General features: G+C 36.5%; 1 protein-coding gene across 1 annotated transcript in view; it reads right to left on the reverse strand.

Moving 5' to 3' along the window:
• Positions 1–1,018: 1,018 nt before the first annotated feature.
• LOC149535375 (pyrophosphate--fructose 6-phosphate 1-phosphotransferase subunit beta-like) overlaps positions 1,019–26,475 on the reverse strand; it is a 51,989-nt gene continuing 26,532 nt past the window's right edge. The window contains exons 12-16 of the mRNA XM_089807615.1: positions 16,306–16,417; positions 14,819–14,903; positions 1,919–1,963; positions 1,758–1,826; positions 1,019–1,580 (exon numbers count right to left, since the gene is read on the reverse strand). Of these exons, the coding sequence (XP_089663741.1) occupies positions 1,504–1,580; positions 1,758–1,826; positions 1,919–1,963; positions 14,819–14,903; positions 16,306–16,417 (388 nt within the window). The 3' untranslated portion in view covers positions 1,019–1,503. The remainder of the gene's footprint in view (positions 1,581–1,757; positions 1,827–1,918; positions 1,964–14,818; positions 14,904–16,305; positions 16,418–26,475) is intronic.

A 26,475-nucleotide genomic window follows, 5' to 3' on the forward strand; every position in this document is an offset into this window, starting at 1 on the left:
AGATCCAAAAAAGGCCCTTTTTAACCAGTCGTGCCTCAGTTTTCAGCATGTACCAAATCATAGAGCCCCTTCCTTCTAAATAAGGACCGGTATCCACCTGATCAACACCAACGAAATACTAATGCCTGAGAATATGAACCCAAAGCAAATTCTGACCAGTACACCAATGCCAGTAAGCCTTCCCATTCCAGATGGCAAAGCAAAGACCCAGACCCCCTTCCCTCCTTGGATGAAACACAATAATACCAGTGAGGAAGGTTCCACTTGGAGATCTGCAAATTACCACTCCATAGAAACTAGCAAGAAAGAGCGTCAAATTCTTTGAGAAAATAAATTGGAGCTGCCTAAACAAAACATCTATAAATAGGAAGAGTCTGAATCACTGATTGAAGAAGGGTAACCCAACAATTTAAAACCAACATATAATCTTACATATGTATAAAAACTATACATAATAATGTAGTACAGGATGAAGAATTGTTACGAAATTGCAAACAAAATTACAACATTGTTATTATGGTAGTTCCATTATTACTGTCTCTTAAAGATTTTTTCATGTCCACGAGTACACAACATGGTGACCCATATTTAGCCTTGCATGATTTCACATCATATTGCATACATTGGATGATAAGACAAAGTCATGAAACAAAACGAAACAAGATAGATATTAGTTTTTAGGGCATATGGGATCGAGATTTAAGTGAAAATATAAATAGTGCAAAGGTTTCATGAAACTTAGTTGCCATGCATTCAAAAGAGAGGTGTGTGCCTTCTGTTATTGAAATCTATAGACTGATGCTTGTCTAATATTTTCGGTAGTTCTGGAATTATTAACCGATTTTTGAAGAATTTTAAGAATTACTGATCATGACATGAAGTGCTAACTTTCTATATGATCCTATACCATAAATTCAATAAAATAAAATGAAAAATCTTAACCCTTTATTAAGAGCACTGGAGTTCACTATAAATCTCTGAAATAACATATAAGATTCCTCATTTAATATGAACACTATTTTCCAAATATCATCACTGTGATTTGCTACTGTTAGATTATTAATGTGTAGAGATGCAGTGCAAACAAGCTATATACTTCCAACATCATAAAAATTGAATACAAGAAAGTATGTTCAAAACAAAAGCTCACTGCTAGTTGATGCAGCTTGTTATTAACGCATGCAACGTCAGCAACCATGATGCTCAGGGATGCCCTTGCTATTAGAAAATTATTCTTTTGGACTGGTAAAAGCAAGCCCCAATGGAGTGTCATCATTGTAAAAGTTAAAAATTTTAGCAATAAGGTCTCAACTCTCACTCCCTGAAAGATAAACTTTCTGAATTGGCTGTGTGTTGGCAGCAGACATGAAGTTATCAATGAAATCCTTGTTATCATTCAGGCAGGTTAATATCAAGGCCCGGAACCAAAGAAGAAAATGATCAAGAGTGAACATTGTATAAACTGAGAAGCTTAGCAATTTGGGTTCAATTCTCAACATCTAGTCATGCCATGGCTCCAAGTTCCAACAGTAATGTGAAGTTGCTCACATCAGCAGTAGGGCCATGAAACTGAATAGGACCTATTTATAAAAAAAATTCAAATCAGTCACCAGTTAGGTGAAAATAGTTTGCAAACCATGTAGCCCTACATTAATCTGTAACATGTATCTTCAATTCGTGAATGTCCTAGATGCTTGTCACTGCCGACACAATTACGAGAACTCTGAAATGAAGATATAGAAGTTGTTTTTATTCACCTGGACTATTATATTTGTTCTTCAATGCCCACTCATCCCGCACAGAAGCAAACTTCTTGAATGGTGCTCCTGAAATCAGAATATAATGCATATTATGTGTAGTCCCAATACAATACATCAACCAGAATCAGAACCGGATATACTATAAACAATATATTTACCATCTAGCTCCACCATAGCTTTCTTAATAACAGGCTTGAATTTTCCTGTAAAACCACAGAAGCATAAAATTGAGTGTTCACAATTACGTCAAGAGGTGTTACAACAATGATAAAGTAAATGATTACATCAAGAGGCATTCTACTATGATAAGGTTCATAATTATGTCAAGAGGCATTCTATGATAATTATGAATATAGAAATTTCACCACTTAAATATAAGTCATTGACACATCAAATAATCAATATTAAGTAATAAATTTAAATTTAAAGAAGTACCAGCTAAGTATCTAATATTTACTAGATTTTTGAAGTTAAAAAAATGACAGCCATTCATATTTGATAACAGAAAATAGTTTTTAAGAGTAACATACAAATATTTTATATTGATTACACTTCCAAAAATAAAATAAAATAAAAGATTTGTTCACAACTAAATTTAAATGTTACATAAAAAATAAAATAACTCGAACTAAAAATAAAACAAATCATCTACTGAAAGTAAAATAAAATAATTTTTTAATTAAGATTATTTAATTGTGTTCATGTAAACTAATAAATAGTACATTTCTAAAATTGTAGTTGAAAAACAGAGTCTCAGCAATATCTCCACCAACCCAAAAAATTCAAAATCTCGGAATTGCCAAAAACTCAGCAGAAAAATAAGCAGTTTTATTGAACATTTGAAAATATATAATTTCTTAAAATAATCTTTAAAACACACATATACACCAAATTGTACATCATAGACTACACAACTTTTCGAACTCAGTCATTTCAAGTTATAAATCATGCAGGACAAGAGGGGCTTCTTGGAAAAAGAAGCAGCACAATCCTTCAAATAATGAGCAGAATTTGCGAATGAAATGGTTAGAGAACTTTAATCAACGATCATGTGAAACAAAGAAATAAGCCAATACCTTGCCATAAAATAATAGCTGTCTAATTCTAACCAGCAGTGGCTCAGAAACAAATGGCGTTGCTCAGAAAGGAAATGGAACAAGTCTCAGAATTTTCCGTTGCTCAGAACGAAATGGAAAAACGCGATGTTAAAATGTCAAAACGTGACTTTCTGTCTATACAAAGTAAAAAAAAAACCTAAATTTGTTTAGTTTTTAATTGTTGTAACACTGATTTTTTGGGAGGAAACTCACAATATACTGTGATTTTTTGTATTTGATCTCACTGCGTGAAAATGAAAATAGCGCCGATGATATCTTATGAGATAATATCTTTTTCATTTGTGAATCGCAATATCCACAACATATTTGCGACATTTTCAACTGTCTAAAATAATATAGAAAGTAAAATTTATAAAGTTATTCAAACTCATACAAACAGTGGTTCTTTGATAGACGTATTATGCTAGAAATGAAACATAAACAAAATATGACATGTTTGAAATCCTAAATGCATATTGATCCAAAGCCTCAGTCTGCAATGAATAATATTATAAACCTTTTCTAATTAGTTTCATTAGCCTTGTCACAAAGAAGCATTGGTGTTGGGTCAAATCAAATCAATCGTCAGTCATGATGGGGAAACTGAAAAGGTCACCAGTCACATTTGTAAAGACCTTCAAGTCTGTGTGATCTAAATTTTCTCTTTCCTTAAACTATTAACAGCAGACCGTCTACACAACATAGATTCAAGGAAAGAAGATAAAATCCAAATTTCTTATAGATCATTCAAATATTTAATTGTGCTTACACATTTTTGGTTAAAACTGCAAGTACTAGAATTATGACTTACTCATAGAAAACTGGTTCAAAATCTTTAAACAGAAGCCGTTTGCTTACAGAAAATAGGAACCTTTAACAGCAGATTTCAAACTACAGCTATTGCAGACCCAAAAATAAAGTTTGCACAATATACAGCAGTGTGTACCTTCACCAATCGTGCAAAACAGGAAACAAACTATTCAACAAGACCAAAAACCTATGTTCCACAGAGTTTCGGGGATGGGGATGGTTCAGGGGACAGGACATGTTTCCGGGGATGGTTTAGGGCCAATTTTTAGGGGATGGTAGGGGATGCCTATTAAAAAAATAGGGAAATTTTTATATAGAGATAGAAATTTCAAATATGCATATCATAACATTGATAAAGCACTCATCATAGACATTTTAGACACTTAATACATAGCATTAGACTTGGAACTGAGATTTCACATGTGAGTCAATACGAGATCTAAGAAAATTCAAATGCTTTCATTGTAAATACATGGCATACATATAGTGAAAGTGTCCAAAGGCCCAAAATTTCAACAGACACAATATTAAAATGTATACACTATAACTAAACTTCTAAACACAGTAAACATAGAAGCCTGCAATAATATATAACTGCCGTTATCAGTAGATGGTAGGTTTAAGAGACTAAATCAAGTAGATTTGATGCACTAACCTCCCCTTTCAATCATTGTTCAGTACTTGACCAGTTGTTCCTTCTCTTGCTGCTCTTCTCCTTTGTGAATGTGAAAAAAAATTCTTAGTTCTAGTTATTTTAGGCTTAGATTAGGTTTTGGTATTGTTAAATGTGGTTTGATGTCCTTGTGGGCCAGCCAACCTTTTTTTCAAATTTAAAATGTCTTGTTTTTTAACATCGGTAGTTCAAAAATGACTTGGGCCATCAGGGACGGCCATGAGTCCTCAAGACAAGTAGAGCACTTCTAGTTGTCCCCATAACCATCCTAGGGACTTTAGCTGTACCCCATACCCTGCTGCTCTCAAATTGGTATTTTGGGGATGGTGCTCAATTTGCCCATTTTTAAATGCCATTGGGGACGGCAAAAATTTGTCCTAGTATCATTTAGGCGGGGATGGGAGCAGGTCTAAAAGTCCACAGGACACCTCCCCATGGAGCACAGCCAAAAACATAGAATTCTTCTATACATACCTACTTGGGGTGGTACATTTACTTGTCATGCAAGGCAAGTAAACAATCCATTATGGCCCCTTTCGAAGAAGTTTGTAGGAGATACAAAAAAATAAATCAAAACAAAGATCTAATTTCCTTGTAGGAGACAGTTGTCACTACAAGACAAAATTGAGCTTCTTCAAGAAGTCGGTAGTTCTTACTAGAACCTTCAAGACCAAACTCTAATTATTATCTTCCTACACAAGATAAGACTGCTCGACTCAAACAATCAAATCATTTCTTGATTTTTTTGGAAGAAGACAAAACATCACAATTGGCAGCCAACATTGTCGTTCAAGCCAGGTGGCCTCAACTTTATGGGTTCATTACAGTCCTCCCACCCCCTAATTGCTTGACCTCAAGCGATTTTAGGTTAGGGTGTTTGAAGATTCAATTCTGTTAGAAGTTGTAATCTTTCCTTGGTGTATTTATAAACCAAGGTTAGAACTCCTTTCTTTATTGTTGTAATATATTAGGATATAAGCCAAGGTATCCTAATATATTTCTTTTTTGTCCTTTTTCCACTACATCTTATTTTGTCATCTAGTGGAATATGTGAGGATAAATATATATTGTAATTTCTAATTTTAGATTATTCCTCCTTAAGAGGAATCTCACACTTGGCCTCACACACTTATGAATGGTGGCATTCATAGACATGGGAGTTACATTCTAACTCCTCTCTCTCATCTCTATTTAAGAGATGACCCTCTTCTCTCATTTAACAATGAGGTTTCTTCCTCTTCTCAAATATTGTATGAGCATTGCTCTCTATCTCTCTCTCTCTTCCTTCTTAGGCTTTTCATGCCTCATTCATAATGTCACAAGGGGTTTTCTTTGCTTTCCCTTTTCCAAATATCTTGTCTCATGGTGTTGGAGCTTGAAGCTTTCTCTCTCCTATTTTATGGTAATATCTTTTCATGCATTTACTCACTTAGATTCTTTCCTGGTATTGTTTATTTACAGATTTCTTTTTCCATTTCTAACAAATTCCTTCCCAGGTTGCGTCTTTTGGTGGTAGGCCCTTCCACTTGATTGCGTATACTGAAATAGCTTTGTTACATAATCTCTTCTTCCTTACATCCAAAATTTATCCAAGGATTATTTTTCCTTCATATTCCAACAGAGAGAGCTCCTTGGACCAGTTGATCTATTGTCTGAGAGCTTTCTCTGAGCATGAAACATGGAAAGTATTGTGGATCTTGTTGTTGGGTGGTAATTCTAACTCATAAGCAACATGTCCCACCATTTTAATCACCAGATAAGGACCATAAAAATGTGATTTAAGCTCCATAAAAATGTGGTTAAGCTACTCTTTTCTACTTCCCTCATAGACAACTGTCTAAAAGGTTGTAAATTCAAGAATAGAAAATCAGCCTCTTCAAGTGCTCTTTTTGTTCGATGTCTATTTGCATACATTTTTTGTCAACTTTGGGCTTGTCTTCCAGAATATCCTTGCTATGTTGCATCAAATCCGTAGCACTATGTACTCCACTATTAGAAAGAACCAGATCTGCAAAGTTCATTCCATCATAGCCATATAGTGCTTTAAAGGGGGGCATCCCAATTAACATGTGATAAGTTGTATTGTAGCAATATTCTTTAAGATGTAGGGGCCGGGGCCCTAGAATTTTATGGTCTCCCTACTATTCTAAAGGCAGGGCCTAGAATTTTATGGGCTATGGTCCATTTTAGGGGCTTTAGAATAGTGAGGAGATTATTGTGTTGCAAGCTGATTAATTAATTAACCCGGCCCCCATAGCCCTAAAATTCTATGGGTAGGGCAACAGTTCCGAGGTAGTTTATAAAATCTCCCATAATGGGTTGGGAGGAGATTAGTTGTGGTGTAGAGTTCCCCGGGCCAGCAGGTGGGAGGGAATCATAGGGTCGGGGGGAAGGTAGAGGGTGGGAGGAAGGGTTAAGGGCCTGGCCAATGAAGAGTGGAGTGGATTCATTCGGTAGGAACGGGCGAAGAGATACGGGGGTAGGATATACATCTTTGACAGCAGAGGTAGCTTCAAGCTATTTATTTGATTGAGAGCCACTTTTCTCAAATTATTGATGGGATGCTTCGCAGGGATTTACAAACATCGGTTGGGATGCTCAGGTCACTGGTGCCTTGATCAATTGAAGCAAGAGTGGAGGAACATCAATAGGTGTACCCATTTGACCGAAGATGCTTGCTGACCTGTTACATAATTTCATAGATAACCTTCAATCCACTTGTTCACTATCTCTTTTTGTCCATCTGTTTGTGGATGATAACTGGTGTTGTATGTCAACTCCATATTTGTCAAGTGAAATAACTCTTGCCAAAACAGGCTGAGAAATCTGCTATCCCTGATGCTCACAATTTTTTCGTTAACCCATGCATCTTAAAGACCTCCTTGAAGAAAAGCTCAACCACTTGGGATGCCTTAAATTATGTTGATATAGAATAGAAATGTCTATACTTGGTGAGTCTATCCACCACCACGTATAAACAATCCTTGCCTTGGGCCTTTGGCAGACCGATAATAAAATCTATAGATATGTTTTCCCAATTTAACTATGAATAGGTAGAGGCGCAATAACCCTGCTAGAAAGATATGCTCGGCTTAATTTTGTTGGCGTTCCCTACGTTCCTTTATAAGTTGCATAACATCCTTCTTTAGTCATTTCCAACACAAACACTCCCTTACCTATTTATATGTTTTGTAGAATCCAAGTTGTCCAGCCAATGGAGTGTCATGGCATGCCGTTTAACATTTTTCTCCTTCATCTCAAAATCAGGCATAAGATATACTTGCACTTTGTAGAGAATCAACTCATTCATTGTTTTGAACTTGCCATCCTATACCTTGCCCTCCAAGATTTCCCTAGCAAATAAATCTTTGCCATATTTAGCTGTAATCAATGCTTTCCAATCAGCAGTTGTATCAGAAAATGCAAATGAGGTTTTTGAGATAAAGCGTCTGCCATTACATTGCTGTTTCCTTTCACATACGCAATATCAAAATCATAAGCCTGGATTTTGCTGTTCCACTTTTACTGTCTATAAGTCGATTCTCATTGATTAAGGAAATACTTCAAGCTACTATGATCAGATTTAACCAAAAACTTGTTGCAAACTAGATATTGTCTGAATTTGGTCAAGGTAAGCATTATGGCTAACGTTTTCTTATCATTAATAGGGAATTTACGTTAGACCTCCTTAAGCTTTCTCCTCTCAAAAGCTATAGGATGTTTATTTTGCATTGCACCAGCCGCTATTCCCTCCCCAAATGCGTCACATTCTAAAACAAAAGGGAGCGAAAAAATTGGAATTGCTAAGATGGGGTGCAAACTCATTACATCCTTAAGCTTATCAAAAGTTTGTTGAGCTGATGCTGTCCATATAACTGCTCCTTTCTTGGTTAGCTTTGTTGAGAGGGCTGCCAGTTGTGAAAATCCACTGAAAAATCTCTGGTAGTAGCTGTGCATAGTCCAATAAATCCCCTCAATTGCGTCAAATTGTTGGGTCTAGGCAATTCTTGAATGGCATTGATCTTAACCTCATCAACACTTCTCCCTGTTTGCTGATTTTGAAGCCTAAATATAAAATTTCTTGTAACCCAAACTCCCACTTCGATTCTTTGGCATAAAGGATTACTGCTCTAAGATTCCTAGCACCTCATACAAGTGCTTAAGATGATCCTTCCAATATTTGTTATAAACCAAGATGTCATCAAAAAAGATGAGAACAAATTTCCTTAACTGCTAAATATATAATCAGTTCATACATGATTGAAAAGTTGTTGGGGCATTTCTTAAACCAGAGGACATTACCAAAAAGTAAAACTCATAGTGCCTATAGTGGCACCCGAATGTTGTCTCGTGTTCATCTTCATCCCGAACTTTGATTTGGTGGTATCTTGAACAAAGGTCAATTTTGGCGAAGAAGCTAGCTCCATGTGATTCATCAATGCGTGGTATTGGGTAGTGATTCCTTGTAGCCTCTTATTGTGAGTCTGGTAATCAATGCACATTCTCAAAGTCCCATCCTTCTACTTGACCAGCACTACGAAAGATGCAAAAGGGCTGGAACTAGGTCTTATTTGCCCCATGTCCATTAATTGAAGTTCTTTGATTGCTTTTTCAATTTCTTCCTTGTAAACCTTTGGATGGCAATATGGAGTGATCATCACTGGTTTTGCCCCCTCTTCAAGTTTAATGATGTGCTGGAAACCCCTACTGGGTAGTAATCCAGGGGGTATGTCTCTGAATCTGCATGTTGTTAGACTTTTCTTTCTTGGCATCTTTTCCATTAGTAATAAGGCATTCTGCTGCCCAGCCTACTTGTTTGTTATGGAACAGCCGTTCCATCCATTTTGCTGATATTTCCAATTTTTTGTTGGAGATTCCCTGCAGAATTGTCATTTTCCTGTTATATAGCAAAGTCATCTCCAACTTCCCATGGCTAATCTTGTATCTATCAATTGCATGCAGCAATTGACAGTCTAGGACTACTTTCATATCCATGTCAATTACATTCAAATTGTCTTTTAATTCATATTCTCCCATGGACAACTCCATTCAAGCAACCTTCTAAGCACAGGTAAGAGAAGCCCCACTAGCTACTTTTACTTTAAACCCTTCAATTGGAGTCATGTTCAGACTAGGTCTCCTCACTATTTCCTCATTTACATAATTGTCGGTGGCTCCACTGTCAATGAGGATGATAAATCGCTGCCCCTTCAAAATGTCTTTTATGTGGAAAGTACTATAGCCTAGCTCTCCAGTAAGAGTTGCAAGAGTATGACCTTTAGGCCCCTCAAATATGTGTTTCATCTTTGATATCAGCCTCTTCACTTTCTGCTTAATCATAGGAGATTATCTCAATATAATGTATTTGCCCTTGATGTCCTGGTTGCCAAGGTTCCTTGGATGAAAATCACAATTTCTTCCATCTCATCTCATTTCTACTGACTTCCGTTTGGTTGGGCCTTGCTAGAGGCATCCTAGGAGGCATTGGATATTTCTGAAACATTTTCTTGAACATTATGGGAGGTATTGTTTTCTTACTGCTGAAGGTATCCTTGACCACTGAATCCTCAAGGTTGAAGGTGGTTGTGATGGCTTCTAAAATTGTTGTTGGATTCAAGGCTTCCAAAGGCTCAGCTAATCCTTCTTAAAAGAGTACCATCAGCCTCTTATCTGTAACAACGGACACCATCACCGAGTTTCTGAAATTTGGATACATAGTCTTCCAATCTGCCTTCTTGCTTTAGTTAGGCTAAGTTACAGAAATGAACTTTGAGATCAGTTCTATCAAGTCTTTCGATCAGCCTTTGACTCAAATCTTCTATGGTAGAGATTGATTCACAGCCTTGAGTTACAAGTCCATGGTACCACCACTCATGGGCTACTCCTTCCAAATTTTTGGTGCCGCACTTTATGGCTTCTTCTTCCATCATGAGGTTTAATAAGTGTCCAACTTTTGTAACCATGATCTCATTGAGTTTCTACTTGCTCCATCAAAAGTAGGTAAAACAATTTTTCCGAAACAATGTTGAATGTCTTTTCTTTCATTGTACTCTCTTCTCCTATGTCCACTTTTGGATTTTAGTCCACAATACTTAAGGACGTGTTATTCTTGACTGTCTTGCTCAAAGCATTAAATTCTATGTTCCCCGGGGACGCGTACCCGGCCTAAAACCCGGCGTTTTGGGGACGGGGACGTCCCGAGGATGGGGGGACGGGTATGGGACGTCACCCAGCCGTCCCCAAAAAGTGAAAAAAATGTAGGGGATGTCTCGGAAACTTGGGGACGCCTGAGGGGAAAAAGGGGGACGGCCAGAAGTACCCAGTACAGAAAGGGGACATCTGACGGCCAGACGTCCCCTTTCCGTACTGGGTACTTCTGGCTGTCCCCCTTTTTTGTTTGCATAAAATTAAAAAAGTTTCACATAAAAAAAAATTTTAAGCCTCCAACTTGGTTGGCCAAGTTATCCCCACCCCTCCAAATGCCCTAAAAGGCAGTAGAGGCAGAATAGTAGCAGCAGGCTGCTTCATTTTTCTATGTTTTCTTTTTTATGTTGAACATGAACATGACTAGGATACACTGATACTTATGACTTTATGGCAGCCCTCTACCCTTTGGGCCTATAGCTTTGGGCATATTTTGATTTTGATTTTCAGATTTATCATGTTTATCATTATGACATTATGATATTGACAATTGTTAATGTTCATTGTTCAGTGTTCACTGATATTGATATGCATTTTGACAATTGGGTACTAAAATCGGATATTATTTCCTAAATGGCATTCAAATGTTGTATTTTATGGTTCTATAATGTTCAAATGACGTGCTCATATAAATGACATGTATATTTGCAAATTTCAATATATATTTTAAAATTTTCCTATATATATATAGCCGTCCCCGTTTGCCGTCCCCCCCCCCATGCCCAAAATCACCAAAAAAATTTGCTGTCCCAAAAACCCGTCCCGCCGTCCCCATACCGGAAACTTGGAGGAACATAGATTAAATTCCACCAAAAGGTGGTTGTAATGTCCCCACTTTAGCAGTTGTCCAGTTGTGTGACCATTAGCCTTTTATTTTATTTTATTTATTCCACATTGCTTGTGAAAAGTGGTCAACCCTATGAAGTAGGAATAAAAGGAGAGCTTGTGGCTATTGTTAGGCAAGTTGAATATGAAAAGAAATTGGATGCGAGAGTTACAGATCTGTTTTTGGCATTAGAAGACATCTATCCTCTCTTGTGACATTCTAGACGTCATTCCCTTGGGGTTTGGCCTTTGGAATTCAATGCTATAAACTTCATTAGCAGGCAGCTTGGGCACATTTCCAGGTACAGGCAGATTGGGTGTTTGCTCATATCATTCCCACTCCTTGTCCGATACTTATGCCATTGTGAAGGGATGATTTTACATGTTATAACGCTAGAGTAATTAGTGAGTAGAAAAGTTTGCTATGTATTTGATTTTATTAGTTTGAAAACTAATATTATTTCAACAGTAGTTCAATCTTCAGTTTGCATAAATTCTTCCTTGTTCATGTTATGTGGTTTCAAATGTATGCAAAGACATTAAAATCTCTATCAATAGTTGGTTCAGTTTTTGGGCATTTCCAGGGTGCCCATTACAGTGGTCCATTGCTTCAGTCTAATTTGGTTGATCCTTCCTGACTTCTTCATTTGATTAAATACTGATGAAGGGCCACACCACCCTACCAACTCATAACCAAAAATGCAACAATATGGAGACCAAGAGAAGTAAAAATGCTTCAGAAAGCACGCTTTTACTATACTTGAAAATCCTTAAAATATTCTCCAAATAAGATAACTCCAAATTCTTACAATATGAGAGAGCTTCCTCACTAATAGCTTCCAACTAACTTGCACACCCAGAGCTCTACAAGAAGAGCTTACACTTCCCAAACTTCCACCCAAGAACTTCTACTTCAAGAGCTACACCTTGAGAGCTTCCACACCTTCCAGCTTGATTAGAAATGCTCATATGCCTTGTTTAAATAGGCACTTACCACCCAAGATGTTGCAACTACCTTTCAACAAACATTGAATTCCCACCCGAATACAACTAAGCACCCAACAAATATTAAAAGCATGATTTAATAAAATGTACACAAAATATTTAATTCCCACCCAGATACAACTAAGCACCCAACAAATATTAAATGCATGATTTATCCACAACCTTCATAGGTGGAATGACAATCATTTTTATTTTATTTTTCTATTTACACCACCTATGCACCTCGAAAATAGAAATTCCTCTTTCTCTTTTTTTCCTTTTTTTAATTTTTTTTTTTCCTTCAATTTTTGTCTCTCTCCTCCACAATTTTTTGTATTTTTTTTAACTTTCAACATGCCCCCTTTATTTCGGATGCAAGATGCTCCTGCATCAAATACTCTCACCTCCATGGAAAGGTATTGCTTCACTAAAATTGCTTTCTTCAGCCTGATTGTTAGACTTCTCTCTTAGCAACACTTCCTTCACCATTCACATTGGTAAAGTTTCTGCCATTTTGATTCTCCGTAAACCCTTTCAATAATTGGGCAACTTCCTTTATTGTCTCTGCTAAACCTAGTTGCAAAGCTTTAGAACGTTTGAAGGTGTGCTTCTTCATCACTATCACCCATGGTGAAGCTTTTCTTTTTCTCTCTCTAATGGTAGCACAATTCCTCTCACTCATAAAATGAGCCCACAGTTGGCAAGACAGAAGCTCTGTTACCACTATAAAGACCTTTAGGTCTGTATGATCTGAATTTTCTGTTTTCTTAAACTATTAAATTCAACAACAGACCACTTACACAATATGGATTCAAGAAGAGAAAATGAATTTCAAATTTCGTCTAGATCATTCAAATATTTAGTACTGCTTACACAGTTTTTACTTGAAGCTGCAAGTACTGGAATTATGGCTTATTCATAGAACAATTGTACAAAATCTTTAAACAACAGTCATTTGGTTACAGTATATAGGTACCTTTAACAGAAGATTTCAAACTACAGCTATTGCAGACCCAAAAAAAGAGTTTGCACAATACACAGCAGAGCAGAGGTAACTTGTGAGGGTTTTGTCCCTACACCAGTCATGTATAACAGAAAACAATGTATTAAGCGTGACCAAAAACATAGCAGAGTCTTCTATATATGCCTACATGGAGTGGTTCATTGGCATGCCATGCAAGGCAAATAAACAATCTTCTTTCTAGAAGTTGGTAGAAGGGTTCAATAACTTGCCGTGAAAGGCAAGTAAACAATCTGATCTGGCTCCTTTCTAGAAATTGGTAGAAGATACAAAACAAAAATCTAATTTCCTTCTAGGAGACAGCTGTCACTACAAGACAAAATTGGGCTTCTTGAAGAAGTCTGTGGTTCTTACTAGAAACTTCAAGACCAAAATCTGATTATTGTCTTCCTACAAAAGATAATACCGCTCAGCTGCAGCAATCTGATCTTTTCTTGATATTTCTAGGAGACGAAACATCACAATTGGCAGCCAACACTTCCGTCTAGGCCAAGTGCTCTCAACTTTATGGATTCATTACAACATTCTTTCGATGTTCTAGTAATGTCACAACTTGAATTGTACATTCGAAACAATGAGAAAAACCTTCGAAGAAATATTAAGACACTGCCTATGAGTTGAAGAGATACTATTCCGATTTCAGTAACCAAATACTTCGAATGTAATCAAGCTTGTAGAATGTCTTATTCATTAATCAAATTAGAAGGGTGAAAATCAGATTCATTCACTTTCACATTAGTTCTCAAAATTGTATCACATAAGTACCAACATTAAGAGGTCTTTCTAATGAGCTATATTAAAATTACAACATGCTGTGCACCTTTGGGCTACTTCTGACTTTTTTTTCACTTAGCATAGGGCCTACATGTGTTGGTGAGTCCACTCTCAATAAGTGATCTACGTGTGTATAGATAACAACATTTTTTTTTAATATAGATAACATATTATAATGTGATATGTGCCTTGATATGTTGAAATTGTTAGGAGAACATTCCTTTCCATTTCATCTAATTGGTTGTCATTTGAATATCTGTTTATTCAAAGTCACCAGAGCCTAAGGCTACCCCCTGGCATCAAGGGTTTCTCTCCAATTCCTCACTGTCTCTTCTTTTTGGAGTATTTAATTTCAATGATTCGAGTTATGCAACATCACATTGTTGCTATCACAAAATTACCATTTTCAGCAGGAAAAATGATATCAAAATATTTAAACATATCTGCCTCTAACTTGTGCCAATACCATCAACTTATTTCCAATCTCCTTCAATGATGAGTCAAATGCCAAATTGATACTTATGTCTAACAGATGACTTAAGTCTTCTCATTAGACTTTTTAAGGTTAACCAGCATTGCAAAACATAGAATAATCAATAACTGTTTAATTTAACACAAGAATAGTTGATAAAATTCAGTCTTTGTTATCAAATTAATTTTTGTTTTATACCTTTCCGTCTTTCAACATCCATGAGATGTGTAAGAGCTGTCCCACCAACTGTCCACTCCTCTGCTGGTGCTGCCAAATTGCCAACCTGCAAATGAAGCTAACCCTAGAATCAATAAGATGATAGGAGCAAAAAAAATAAACACGGCTTGGAATGCACAACATATCTTATGTAGACATTTGGGATTGCTTTAATATTAAGAAATTAATTGTACAAGAGAAAACCAATCCACAATGCTATAAATACCAAACATGACAAAGTTGTCTGGCATTTGAAGAAATCCCATTGATATTGAAGTGCAAGAGTATAGGACAAGGGCATAAACAATACAAAAGAAGTCCGACAATGAATATTTCAGTCAAATATGCCAAAACTAGTAATCAGATCCTTTTCTCCTTGGCATCCACAAACAATATTTCCCAGATTTTTAGGTTCTATAAATGGTATATACTAAATAGTATCTCAGTTTACACTGACAGCCATAATGTCATGATATTAAATATAGCAGTATGTTCCAATACAAAGAAATTGCTAAAAAATTGGTTATTTAGCCCAATGATTTTATTATTATTCTTTTTCAATGTTATTTTTTTGTGTTTGCTTCTTTTAGTATCAAAATTTTGTACTTATCCAAGTTATCATACATCATTATAAAAATAAAAACAAAAATATCAATCTACATATATGCACATATTTTGAAGTAGAAATAAGATATTTTTTCACACACGAATCTGTATAATATGTATCATACATATGAAACCATATACATTTAAATTCTATACATAAATTGTTGCTTATCATATATGAATACTTGAATAGATCTAAATAAAGAGGAATATCTGTAATTGAGTTAATGCCCTCACTAAATGCTGTCTGAACTGAAACATGCTGTTGGACTTAGAGTTCTTGACATGATCATGAAATATTGACTAATGTCAATGTATCAGATAATCATTAAAATGATCTCTTGCATATTATATTAGCAGATGTGAACAAAAAAGTGTCTGCATACACACAATAAGCTACTAATGTTTTGCTTCTATAAAAATGATAAATGATATAGAATGTTAAAATATTTAATATATCCAAACTTTATTGTGCAGTCCAGAACTCACAATGTTTGGTGACCTAAAAAGATACAATTTGCCCTTTCTCTAGTGTCTATTTCACTTTCCTTTAATGATAATGGTTATGGCATGGCCAAGTTCTCATAAAACTTAGAAAATCAATAACCTGAATATGTAAGCATTAGTTAGTACCATAGATTATTATTAACTTGCACCGCTAAAAATGAAACTAACACAGATCCAACCACAAAGCGTTGATGAGGTGTTACAAAAGACCTATTCTAATGTTTTTGGTAGTTAATCATAACTTCCAAAAAACATCAACAAAAGATATCTTTCAAGTTCATCATGATTTCGTCAAGGAAAAGCCACAAAGTTTGAACAAGATCAAGCAAGAGATATAGAGGGAAGCAAAAACAAACCGAAGCAATAAGGCCTGTCTTTCCAGCATGAAGGAGTACGCCTGCAGCATAGCCAAGAGCATAGCAATACGTTGCATCAAAATTTGTTGGAAGTCCACATCTTCCTTCATAGCTGCAAGCAAAGCATATCAGAAAATTGATTACAAACATCAATTCAGGTGCTTGATATAACAACAGTACAAGAAAAAGAAACACCACTTCTTCTGTTACTTATGTAATGATATTAGACAGTACCTCATATAACAATAAAAGGTTCACCGATAAGGTCAATGATAAACTGAATAGAATATTGTTTGTCCTATAACAAATGACGGAAAGTGTCACATTTTGTTTTAATGAAAATATCCACCATGATGTGAAAAAATGAAAAGTGAAAATGAAGTTTCTGGTCTTTAAAAGAAACAAAGACTTGTAAATAACTACCGATCAAAAAAATCAGCTTATGTCCTGAAGAATATCATGGGCCTTCATTACTATTGTTCAAGTCTAGTTGATGCAGAAAATAATGGCAAACCTTCCAATTTTGCCACTTCCATCATTTTGCTAATTCCAGCCAACCTGGGAATTAGAGAAGAGTTTAATATATTATGAATGGACAAAGATGCCCTGAAAGTACTGTACCTGTAAATGCTTCTCACCAAACAATGTCCATTTCCATATGCCACCTTTTCACTTGAAGCTCCTTCTTATGATAAAGAAAATTCAATTGATGCAGAAACCAAGTTATACCCTTCTAATTTTGGCACCTCAAACTTTTTGCAACCTCCAGCCTTGCTGAGAATCAGATGAGCACTCGAGATTGTGAATGGACAAGACACCCTCATTATACCCTAAACCTGTGCATGCTTCTCCCTGGGAAGAGCTCATTCCCATGTGACATATTTTCAGTTGATACTCTTTCCTTAAGATAAATTACTGGATATCTTGTTATTCCTAAGATTCTATAGTGTTGACTTTTCATGTGTCTTCTACTTTTAAGAAAGCTTGATCTACTTCAAGAGCTGGATGACTGAGGATTTTACTAAAGGCACAATTATCTTTAGCACTGTAATGAGGGCTCGAACAACTGCACTAGCTCCTACAATCAAGTGGAAGCCCACTTGTGTACAATCGATGGTCAAGGAATTAAAGCTTGTGGTGGACTAACCAAAAATTGGTTGCCAAAGGAACAAATTCTGAATCATATCAAAGAGCAAGAGGAAGCAGATAGTGCAACCAAGAATGCCAGATTGAAGTCTAATCCTTTGGTGAAGGTAATCCTCGAGTGCTTCAATAGTTGCTGCCCTGCATTCAAGTGCAACCAAGAATGCTAGATTGAAGTCTAATCCTTTGGTGAAGGTAATCCTCAAGTACTTCAATAGTTATGCCCTGCATTCATTTCTTATGATGTTATGCATTTCAAAAAGAAGATAGCCCCTCTATCTTTCTTGAAAATGAACTGTGAATGTAGGCAAATTAAAAGAAATTTTCAATTTGGGCTTCCTTTCACTATCATAAGATCAATATGTTGGTGACAAACAGTGAGTGAAATAAGTGAAATACATCGAGGGTATATAGATATTAGCAGTGAAAAGATATGTTCCACCTTATTGGTCAAATATAAAGTTTGTATACACTGCATTGCATCTTATTAGAGACACATGGGCTCAAATAATGGTGTATATTATTTCTGATGTATGAAAAGATTGCAAAAACAAGTTCCTGACTAATGTCATCCCAAGGTGCCTTAAGGGGCAATTTTTCTATCATATCTGGTTGTAGAATTTGTATCACATGCAGAAGATGACCTTCCAGCATCTAAAACTCCAAATGCCATAATCAAATCTACCTTATATATCAATATTCGTTTTGTTACCTTCCAGTGAACAATCTACAGATTGTTCACAAATCTATAAATATAGCTTACAACAAATCAAATATCAGGCTGAGAGATACAAATATGACAGTGCTCTCCACACACAATCTCCAAAAGTCATTCTACTTGCCCCCGCCACTGTGCTGTTATAATAACCCCTCTTCTGTTCATTTGCCACGCAGCCCCGTCCTTGGAAACTATATGATTATCTCTGCTTATAATAATCACCTTGGTCATAAATATCCTTCCCAAAATAAATTCCCAAAGGCAGAAATAAAAGTGAGATGCTCAGCCTCCTAAAGAGCACTCCTATAAAACTTAAATGCACTGATTCACTCCCATCCATTATTTTCACAGCCATTTACAAATTTGCCAGAATTAGAGTCCATCCGGGACTCCATTCCACAAGCATCAGCATTCACAATCTAACTTCCTCACCATGTCGATGCCCATACCTTGTTTTGATGCTCCTATTCTAGCATGGGCAGGCAGGACATTATTGCACCAGACACCCAGGGTAGACAAAAAAAATTGTGAATATGGATTCAAAAATTGCAGTTAAGTGGTAGTACCACCCTTTCACATTGCAAGCAATTTACGCTGAACTCCATCACTGAAATTGCACATGAAATTATTTCTTTTTCCTCTTCCAGTATTTTGTCAGAACAATTGTCATCCTCCTCTCCTAATTTTGCTTACAACTCTCCGCTCCTCTCATGGATTGGCATCCACCATGTATCGTCCTCCTCCGTGAATTTCAATCCATCATTAAGTTTGCCAAAAAAGGACAGGGAAACCTTACATATGCACTACAGAGATTCTTCTTGGTGAACCTTTTATTCTTCTTAGAAAATGCTGCCCCTTCATCCACTGGAAGTCCCTGAGACTGCTACTTGGGTATGGCCCGACTAGATTTGTGCCCTTGAATGGGAACAACCCCATCAGAATCTTGTATAGTTCCATTCACGGAGCTTTCAAATTGGACAGCCTGCCTCTTTGGGTTGCCTTACCCCTCCTCATTTTGGCCCAATACTAGGCCTCCTTTTAAGTTGCTATTAGTCCATTGAAGTGAAATTTTCCTAGCAATTAGGGCCCGTTTGGTTGCTGGAATAGGAAGAGGAAATTAGGAATATGTTTTGTATTCTCCGTTTGGTGTGCAAATTCGGAATAGGGAATAGGAATACATATTCCCATTTTGCCCCTAAAATAAGCATATATCCATTCCAAAAAATAGATGTTGTTAGAATAGCTATTCCTATTCTCAATAATACTTTCCCAATTTATATAGTCTTTTGAAGTCCGTCAAGCATGCAAAGAGCTTGGTGATTTTAGGAACAAGAGATCGCAGAGCATAATGTCACTTGTTCAAACGGTCGCACCTTCTTCTCTCGGAGATTCGTGCAGACTGATTTGATTTAAAGAGCGAGCAGAATGATTCGATTTAACTGATCATTTATCTTCCTCATTCAAATTATCCACGTCTTCGGAAGAATATCCACATCTGACCATGTTCACTGCTTTTACCTCCTTGAGGACTCCAAGCGAAGACATAATATGCCTGCTGCGATTGAGAAAGCTCGAGGGGCTTTCAATGGTGAGGGCCTCAAGATTCGGCTTTGCAAGTAAGTCTTGAGAGGTCCACAAGTTGTCGGTGGGAAAGCAGATCCAAGCAGGATCTGTGACATAATCAAGATGTGTGAAGTGAAGTCCACTATCTTCTTCAGATTCCACCATTCCAACGAAATCCAGAAATGAGTTGCTATTCTTTTCTCCTGATCCGTGAGATTCCATTGAAATGATTGTGAAAAGCTATATCCTTATTCCAATTTCAATTTGTACAACCAAACGGAAATTGAGATTACCATGTTCCATTCCCATTCCCCATTTCCATTCCTTTTCTAATTTTTAATTCCTATGCCTGCAACCAAACGGGCCCTTAATTCCTTTGTCAGTCAATGCAAGAGTTATTGAGAAGATACGAAATCCACTCTTATGTACCTACAAGCATTCAACAAGAGGAGCAAAGTTATTTTTTATGATTAGGTTTGTAAGCCCCTTCAAATATTTTTTAATTGGTTTCAAGTACTTCCGTTGACAATGTTGAGGGCAGTCAAAAGTGGGTTGTCAAAACTCTAGGCATTTTTTTGTATTGGAACTTACTCCATGAGATTTAGAAGGCTAGATAATGGCTGTTAAAGGGGTGAAAGCAGTGTTCCACTGGGACGCATCACCCTCGAGAAACCCTACACCCGTTTCTGAAACTTGGGGACTTGGGGAAAGTCCCCCTACAACACCACCATCTTTGCCACCTCCACTAGGATGTCGTCAAGTTGCTTGATATGTGGCACAAGCCATTACACACTATTGCAAACTTTAACTTTGTGAAAACTAGTCTGCCTTTCTTATGGCACTTGCAGAGATGTTATATTATTTATGTCCCATGGCATTTTGGAGACAGGGATGTGTTTCTGGTATGGATATGGTTTAGGTCCAAATTTGAGGGGACGGCTATTAAAAAAAATAGGGGCATTTTTATATATAGAAAGAAATTTCAAAAATGCATATCATAATATTGATAAAGCATTTATCATAGAGATTTTAGAAAATTAATAAATAGCATTAAACTTGAATTGATTTCACCTGTGAATGGATAAGCAAAATAACAAAATTCAAATGCTATTATTGTCAATATATGGCATACATATAGCAAAAATGCCCGAAGGGTGCAAATTTCAACCGTGAAATCACATAAAATATTTAAATGTAAATACTATAACTAAACTACCAAACAGTAAACAAAGTTACCAATTCTCTTGCCCCACCCCCAAACACGGATGCGTTCGAAGGCAGAGGCAGAGGCGTATGTGCCCTGGCGGTGCCCAGGAAGTACATCTCAAGGTTGTGGATGCACTGGAGCACATCCACAAGGCATCCGCAGCCCTGAGATGAGCTTCCTAAGTGCATCCACAGGGCATCCACAGCCCTAAGTTGTGCTTCCCGGGTGCCTCCAGGAGCATCCAACGAGCATCCAAGAGCATCCAAGGGCCCTAAATAAAGATAAACATCAAACTAGAGGTACTTTAGTCACAACAGTGATCCTTATGAGAACTAGACAGAACTTGCAACAATTTTAGTAGCAGTTTTGATGCAACAATGAAGGATTGTGGTTGTCACAAAGTTCTCTCAATGGCTACGTGATGACAAGATAATCTCTGGAGAACAGTATAAATTAAAGTTAAACCCGTATGGAAATTGATGACGATTTAATGAAGTTCCTATTTGAAGGTATCAAAAACACAAGTTTCATATGAACAATATATAACAGATGCTAAAATATTAAAATAACAAAGACGACAAAAGTTCTGCAGTTTAAATCATAATGCATGCCATAGTTCACAGTTCACAAAGTTCCATAGAAAATTTGTTTTGCTAAAACCAAAGCTTATAGTTATTTTTAAGCATATTGCATTTGGTTCACAGTTTACAAATGCCTATCTAAATAGAAACAATAAAGAAAATCCTAGTAAACTGTTGTTTGCTGAGTTAAACTGCAGTTTTGTGCCTGGGCAGCAATGCAATGATGAACTCAGGCTAAACTAGAGTTTGAACATATACTGAACAGGGAAACAAGAAGGGTCATGCACACATGCACACACCCAAATGCATCCAAAGCCCCCCCAAATAAATTTGTGCATCCACGCACCTGATTCTCATACCCGCATTTGCATCCACAACTTAGAAAACATAGAAGCCTACAATAATATATAACTGTCCATAATCAGTAGATGGTAGGTCTAAGAGTCTAAATCAAGTAGATTTGATGCTCTAACCTCCCCTTGCAACTTTTGTTCACTCCTTAATCAGTTGTTCCTTCTCTTGCTGCTCTTCTCTTTTGCAAATGTGAAAATGAATTTATTTTTCTTCTTTCTGGTTATTTTACACTTAGGTTAGGTTTTTGTATCGTTAAATGTGGTTTGGGTGTCCTTGTAGGCCAGCCAGCCTCTTGTTTTTAAAATTGGCAATCCAAAAAGGACCTAGGCCATTGCAGACAGCCAGAAGTCCCCGAGACGGGTAGGGAACTTCTATCCATCCCCTAACCGTCCCAGGGACTTTTGGTTGTACCCCCATACCCTGCTGCTCTCAAAAAAATGTGTTTCAGGGGTTGTACCTGATTTGCCCATTTTGAAATGCAATTGGGGATGGCAAAAAATTGTCCCCGTACCCTACCAGGGATGGGAGCAGGTCTAAAAGCTCAGGGAAAGTGTCCCTATGGAGCACAGTTATATAACAGATTTTGCCTTGAAGATTTCAATTCACCTCAAATTGTGCATCAGCATTGCATCCCCCTGCCATCCCCAAATTTAGGCCCTTAGTCCCCCTATCCTTGAATCCCTCAATGAGGAAATTGTGTGGAACTATGGGGTGAAGTCATTGTCCACTGGGCGTGAGAAGTACATTGTCCCATTTATCAAAAATCAAGGTGGGAACCAAATGTGCTACTCGTAAAAAATACTAGGCCCTGCTTCTGGTGGGAAAAAGGGGTTTCTCATTCTTGAGGTGTTATACAGCAACAGAATAAAACTGTGTAGTGGTAATGAAGGGAGATTAAATCTGATAGTGGTAGTGACATTGCAATCTTAATCACAAGAGCCGTAGATTGGAAGAAGACATTAACTTGATTTTACTCATGCAAAGAAATGCTTCTGATTTTTTGATTGTGTGTGAGCTTTAACATCAAACGTTTTGGAACACACTCCATGATCCAACATCAGGATGAAAGAGCATGCAAGAGATATAAAATATGATCTGAAATGTTGATGTTAAAAACTCACACGATCAAAAAACCAGAAGCATTTCTTTGCATGGATCAAATGGATTGTGGAAATCTTATAAATTTAATTGATTTCACTTTTAAAGCACACTTTAAAAGTAAATTGATTTTAATTTATTAATTTAATTGATGTTAATTTAATTGACATTTAGTTGTTTCACGGTTTCATAATCCCTCTTGTGTGGTGTTGTTTCTCTTTATTTGCTTCTTGCTCTATTGGTTTCCTATTTCCCAGACAACGTTTGGTGGTCATTTTGCCTTCTGACCTCTATTTGTATTTTCAGTCCCTTAGGCCCGTTTGTGGTCTCTTGTTGGACATTAATAATTTATCTTATCTTATCTCATCTTATATAACTTGATGCATGCCAGAACCATAAACTTGAAGATGTTGCATATCTTCTTAGTTGGGGAAACATGGAGGAATCTTCATTTTTTAAACTTAAAACCAAAGTAACGAGACTCGAACTCGCCTCTGACTCGACAATGACTCAAAAAAGTGATAAAACCCTTGATATTTAGAGGTTTTTTGGATTTAAATTAATTCCATGCACCCATTATTGAATAAAGATTAAAGACACAATAACATCACAAAATAGAAGGTAATTTGATCACATACATAACATACATCGATTACATAACTACAAAGGCAAAAAAATAAAAAATTAGCCAAGTCACCTAGGCAAGTCAGCCAAATCAGCCGAGTCAGGCAAGTCAGCTCAGTTGACCCGCCGAGCCAGGGTCACGGGTAATTTTAACCCGACTGAGGTAACTTGACTCGCTAACTCGGACGACTCATCCTACTCGTGGGGAGTCTCGTTACTATGGTTAAAACTAAATGTTTGATCAACCAAAATGGCTTTGTAGGCAATCCTTCTTGTCATATTCTAAAATGGTGGGTCCTAAGGCTGCATTGTTAGCCCCTGTCCCTTTGTTTTATGAACAGACATTGATTTTCTTTTTTGACAAAGATAGTTAATAACATTGAATTAGAACACCGGTTGACTTTCAGAGCAACTTAAAAAGCTGCCTCAGGTCAGCTCATTTACCAGTCAGAATATAAGAAGACCGTGCAATAATCCACAAATTAAAAATGCTAGACTCTGCTTGTAATATTGGATTATAACACCTGTTGAGTTTCAGATCAACTTAAAAAGCTACCTCAAGGTCAGCTCATTCAATAGTCACAAATATCAAAAAAAAGCATAGTAATTAAAAAATACAAAATGATATACTATGCTATAAAAGCACAGTAATCAATTTCCTTGTGCTCTCTTATGCTCATCCTGATGATGAATAGCAAAGCGTGATTTGACACGATGTAAAAACATTTAAACAAAACCAAATCCAGAAACTCTTACTGATGATTATCATGGATTGTGGAAATCTCTTCTCTTTGATGTTATACTAATCATTGACTATATCTACCCATATTAGCTGCTATGGATAAAAACATTGATTTTTTAGTAACTTCTCCTTCTAGCGATGACTTAAATCCTGGGACTCTTCGTAGGTACCAATTTCAAAGTCCTGACTAGGCGCATGTAATTAAAGTTTTGCAGATTAGATTGATTTAAATATCCTTCATTGCTGCAAATCTTGACAATATATCCACCATAAACATTGTTAGAAATAGGGAATACTGAGAGGGGCAGGTGAATCAATAGTTTACAAACTTTAGCCCAAAACTAGATATTGTTAATTGCCTTATAACTTACATATGAAATTAAACTAACAATGTTGAGCTCTTAAACATAACCATGCAATAAGAGAACTCATAACACCATATTTTGTTAACTAGGGAAACCTTGGCCAAAGGAAAACCTCGTTGGGGATGGTACCCACAAAATGATTCACTAAACAAAAGTATCTGGGTAAAGATGTCGACCCTGTTAGGAGTCTATTACATACATATAGTGTCTCGATCCTTGTTAGAGGACTAGGGCTTGTTAAAATCCTCGACCCTATTAAGAGTTGTTCCAACCCTATTAGGAGTTGATATAAACAATTACAAATGTATGCAAGATGAGCCCACTGCCCAAACATGCAATATACAATGCAGTTCCTTTATACAAAAGAGATAGAGACAAAAACCTCTTTACAATGTTGATATCTTCAATATCTGATCTTTCCTTTGCTGCTCTTCGCATATCTCTGATCATACATCAGAATTTACATTACATATATTTCGCATATAAGTTCACATATCACTTACAATATTCACATACACACACATTACTTCGCACATCACAAACTTTCCTTTATACCTTTACATTTTACAAAATTTGTCCAGTCAACCTTCAAGAATTCACACGCTTGGCAAAATGCAAAATTAATTCTTGCCCTCTTAGGATTAACATCTAGGATGTCGCCCCTAATTAGTTAAGTAATTATTTTGTAAACAAAATAATTCCTTAACCCATAATTCACACTTCTCTATTATGCTATGTTCTGTTATGTACACTAACTTTACTGGTGTTTAATCCATAACTCATTCCGTATTGTCTATACTGACATGCGCTCTGGCATACATCATCTTGACACTCTATTATTTGTACCCACCTACGCACGTGCCAATTATGCCTCTATCAATTACGCATATCAAAACTATATCTGTTTTGCCAGTTACACTATCTGATAATTAGACAATTTTCTATGTCTAACTGTGGAATCTTCATCTGAACATAGTGCCTACTTTACACAAGGTACATGTTGTCATAAATAACAACACTAATACTATTCCAACTTATCATATTTAGCCATATTGCCAACAATCTCCCCCTTTGGCATTGATGGCAATGTACGGAAAATTGGCTAAGTCCCAAAATGTTGTTCAATAAACTTTTACAAAATTTGGCCTTTGCAAGAATTTACAAAACTTCAAAACTTGTGGGTCATTACATTTATGACCATCTTTCCTTATATCTCCTATTACAATACTTCGCATGATTACTATTGCCCCTTTTCTACATACATCATACTATTAATCTGTTACTATTGCTCCCCCTTACATTATAATTTATATAATTTTGTTATATTACTCCTCCTTTGACATCAATGACAAAGGTGTCAAAATCTATATACATGTCAAAATTGTAGATATTTACCTCTACATTCAGGTAGATAGATGTGTAATGTTGTCCTTAAAACTTGCCTTCAAACTCTTCAAATTCTTCTCTCATGTGTCCTTAACTCCCTCTAATATACTGAGTAGAGCGCACAACCCATAGGATGCAATTTCCATTGCATTCAGGTCTGAATAAACAAATTTATCAAAGGATGTCTTTGCTTTCAGACAATCCTCCACTTGTTGCTCAAACGTACTAATCTTTAATGATAAATGTTCTCTCAGAAGTGAGAAACTTTTTGTTGTCCTTTCTCTATTTAATTCTATAAGACTTATCTCATCATAAGTCTTCCTTATTTGTCCTTCAATGTCTTCAATCTTCATGCTCCACTGTAGAAGCTGATCTGTCAGCGCCTTTAC

Source organism: Cupressus sempervirens, chromosome 10, assembly GCF_028749045.1.
Source record: "Cupressus sempervirens isolate cs-2001-9-10 chromosome 10, ASM2874904v1, whole genome shotgun sequence".
Taxonomy (NCBI): Eukaryota; Viridiplantae; Streptophyta; class Pinopsida; order Cupressales; family Cupressaceae; genus Cupressus; species Cupressus sempervirens.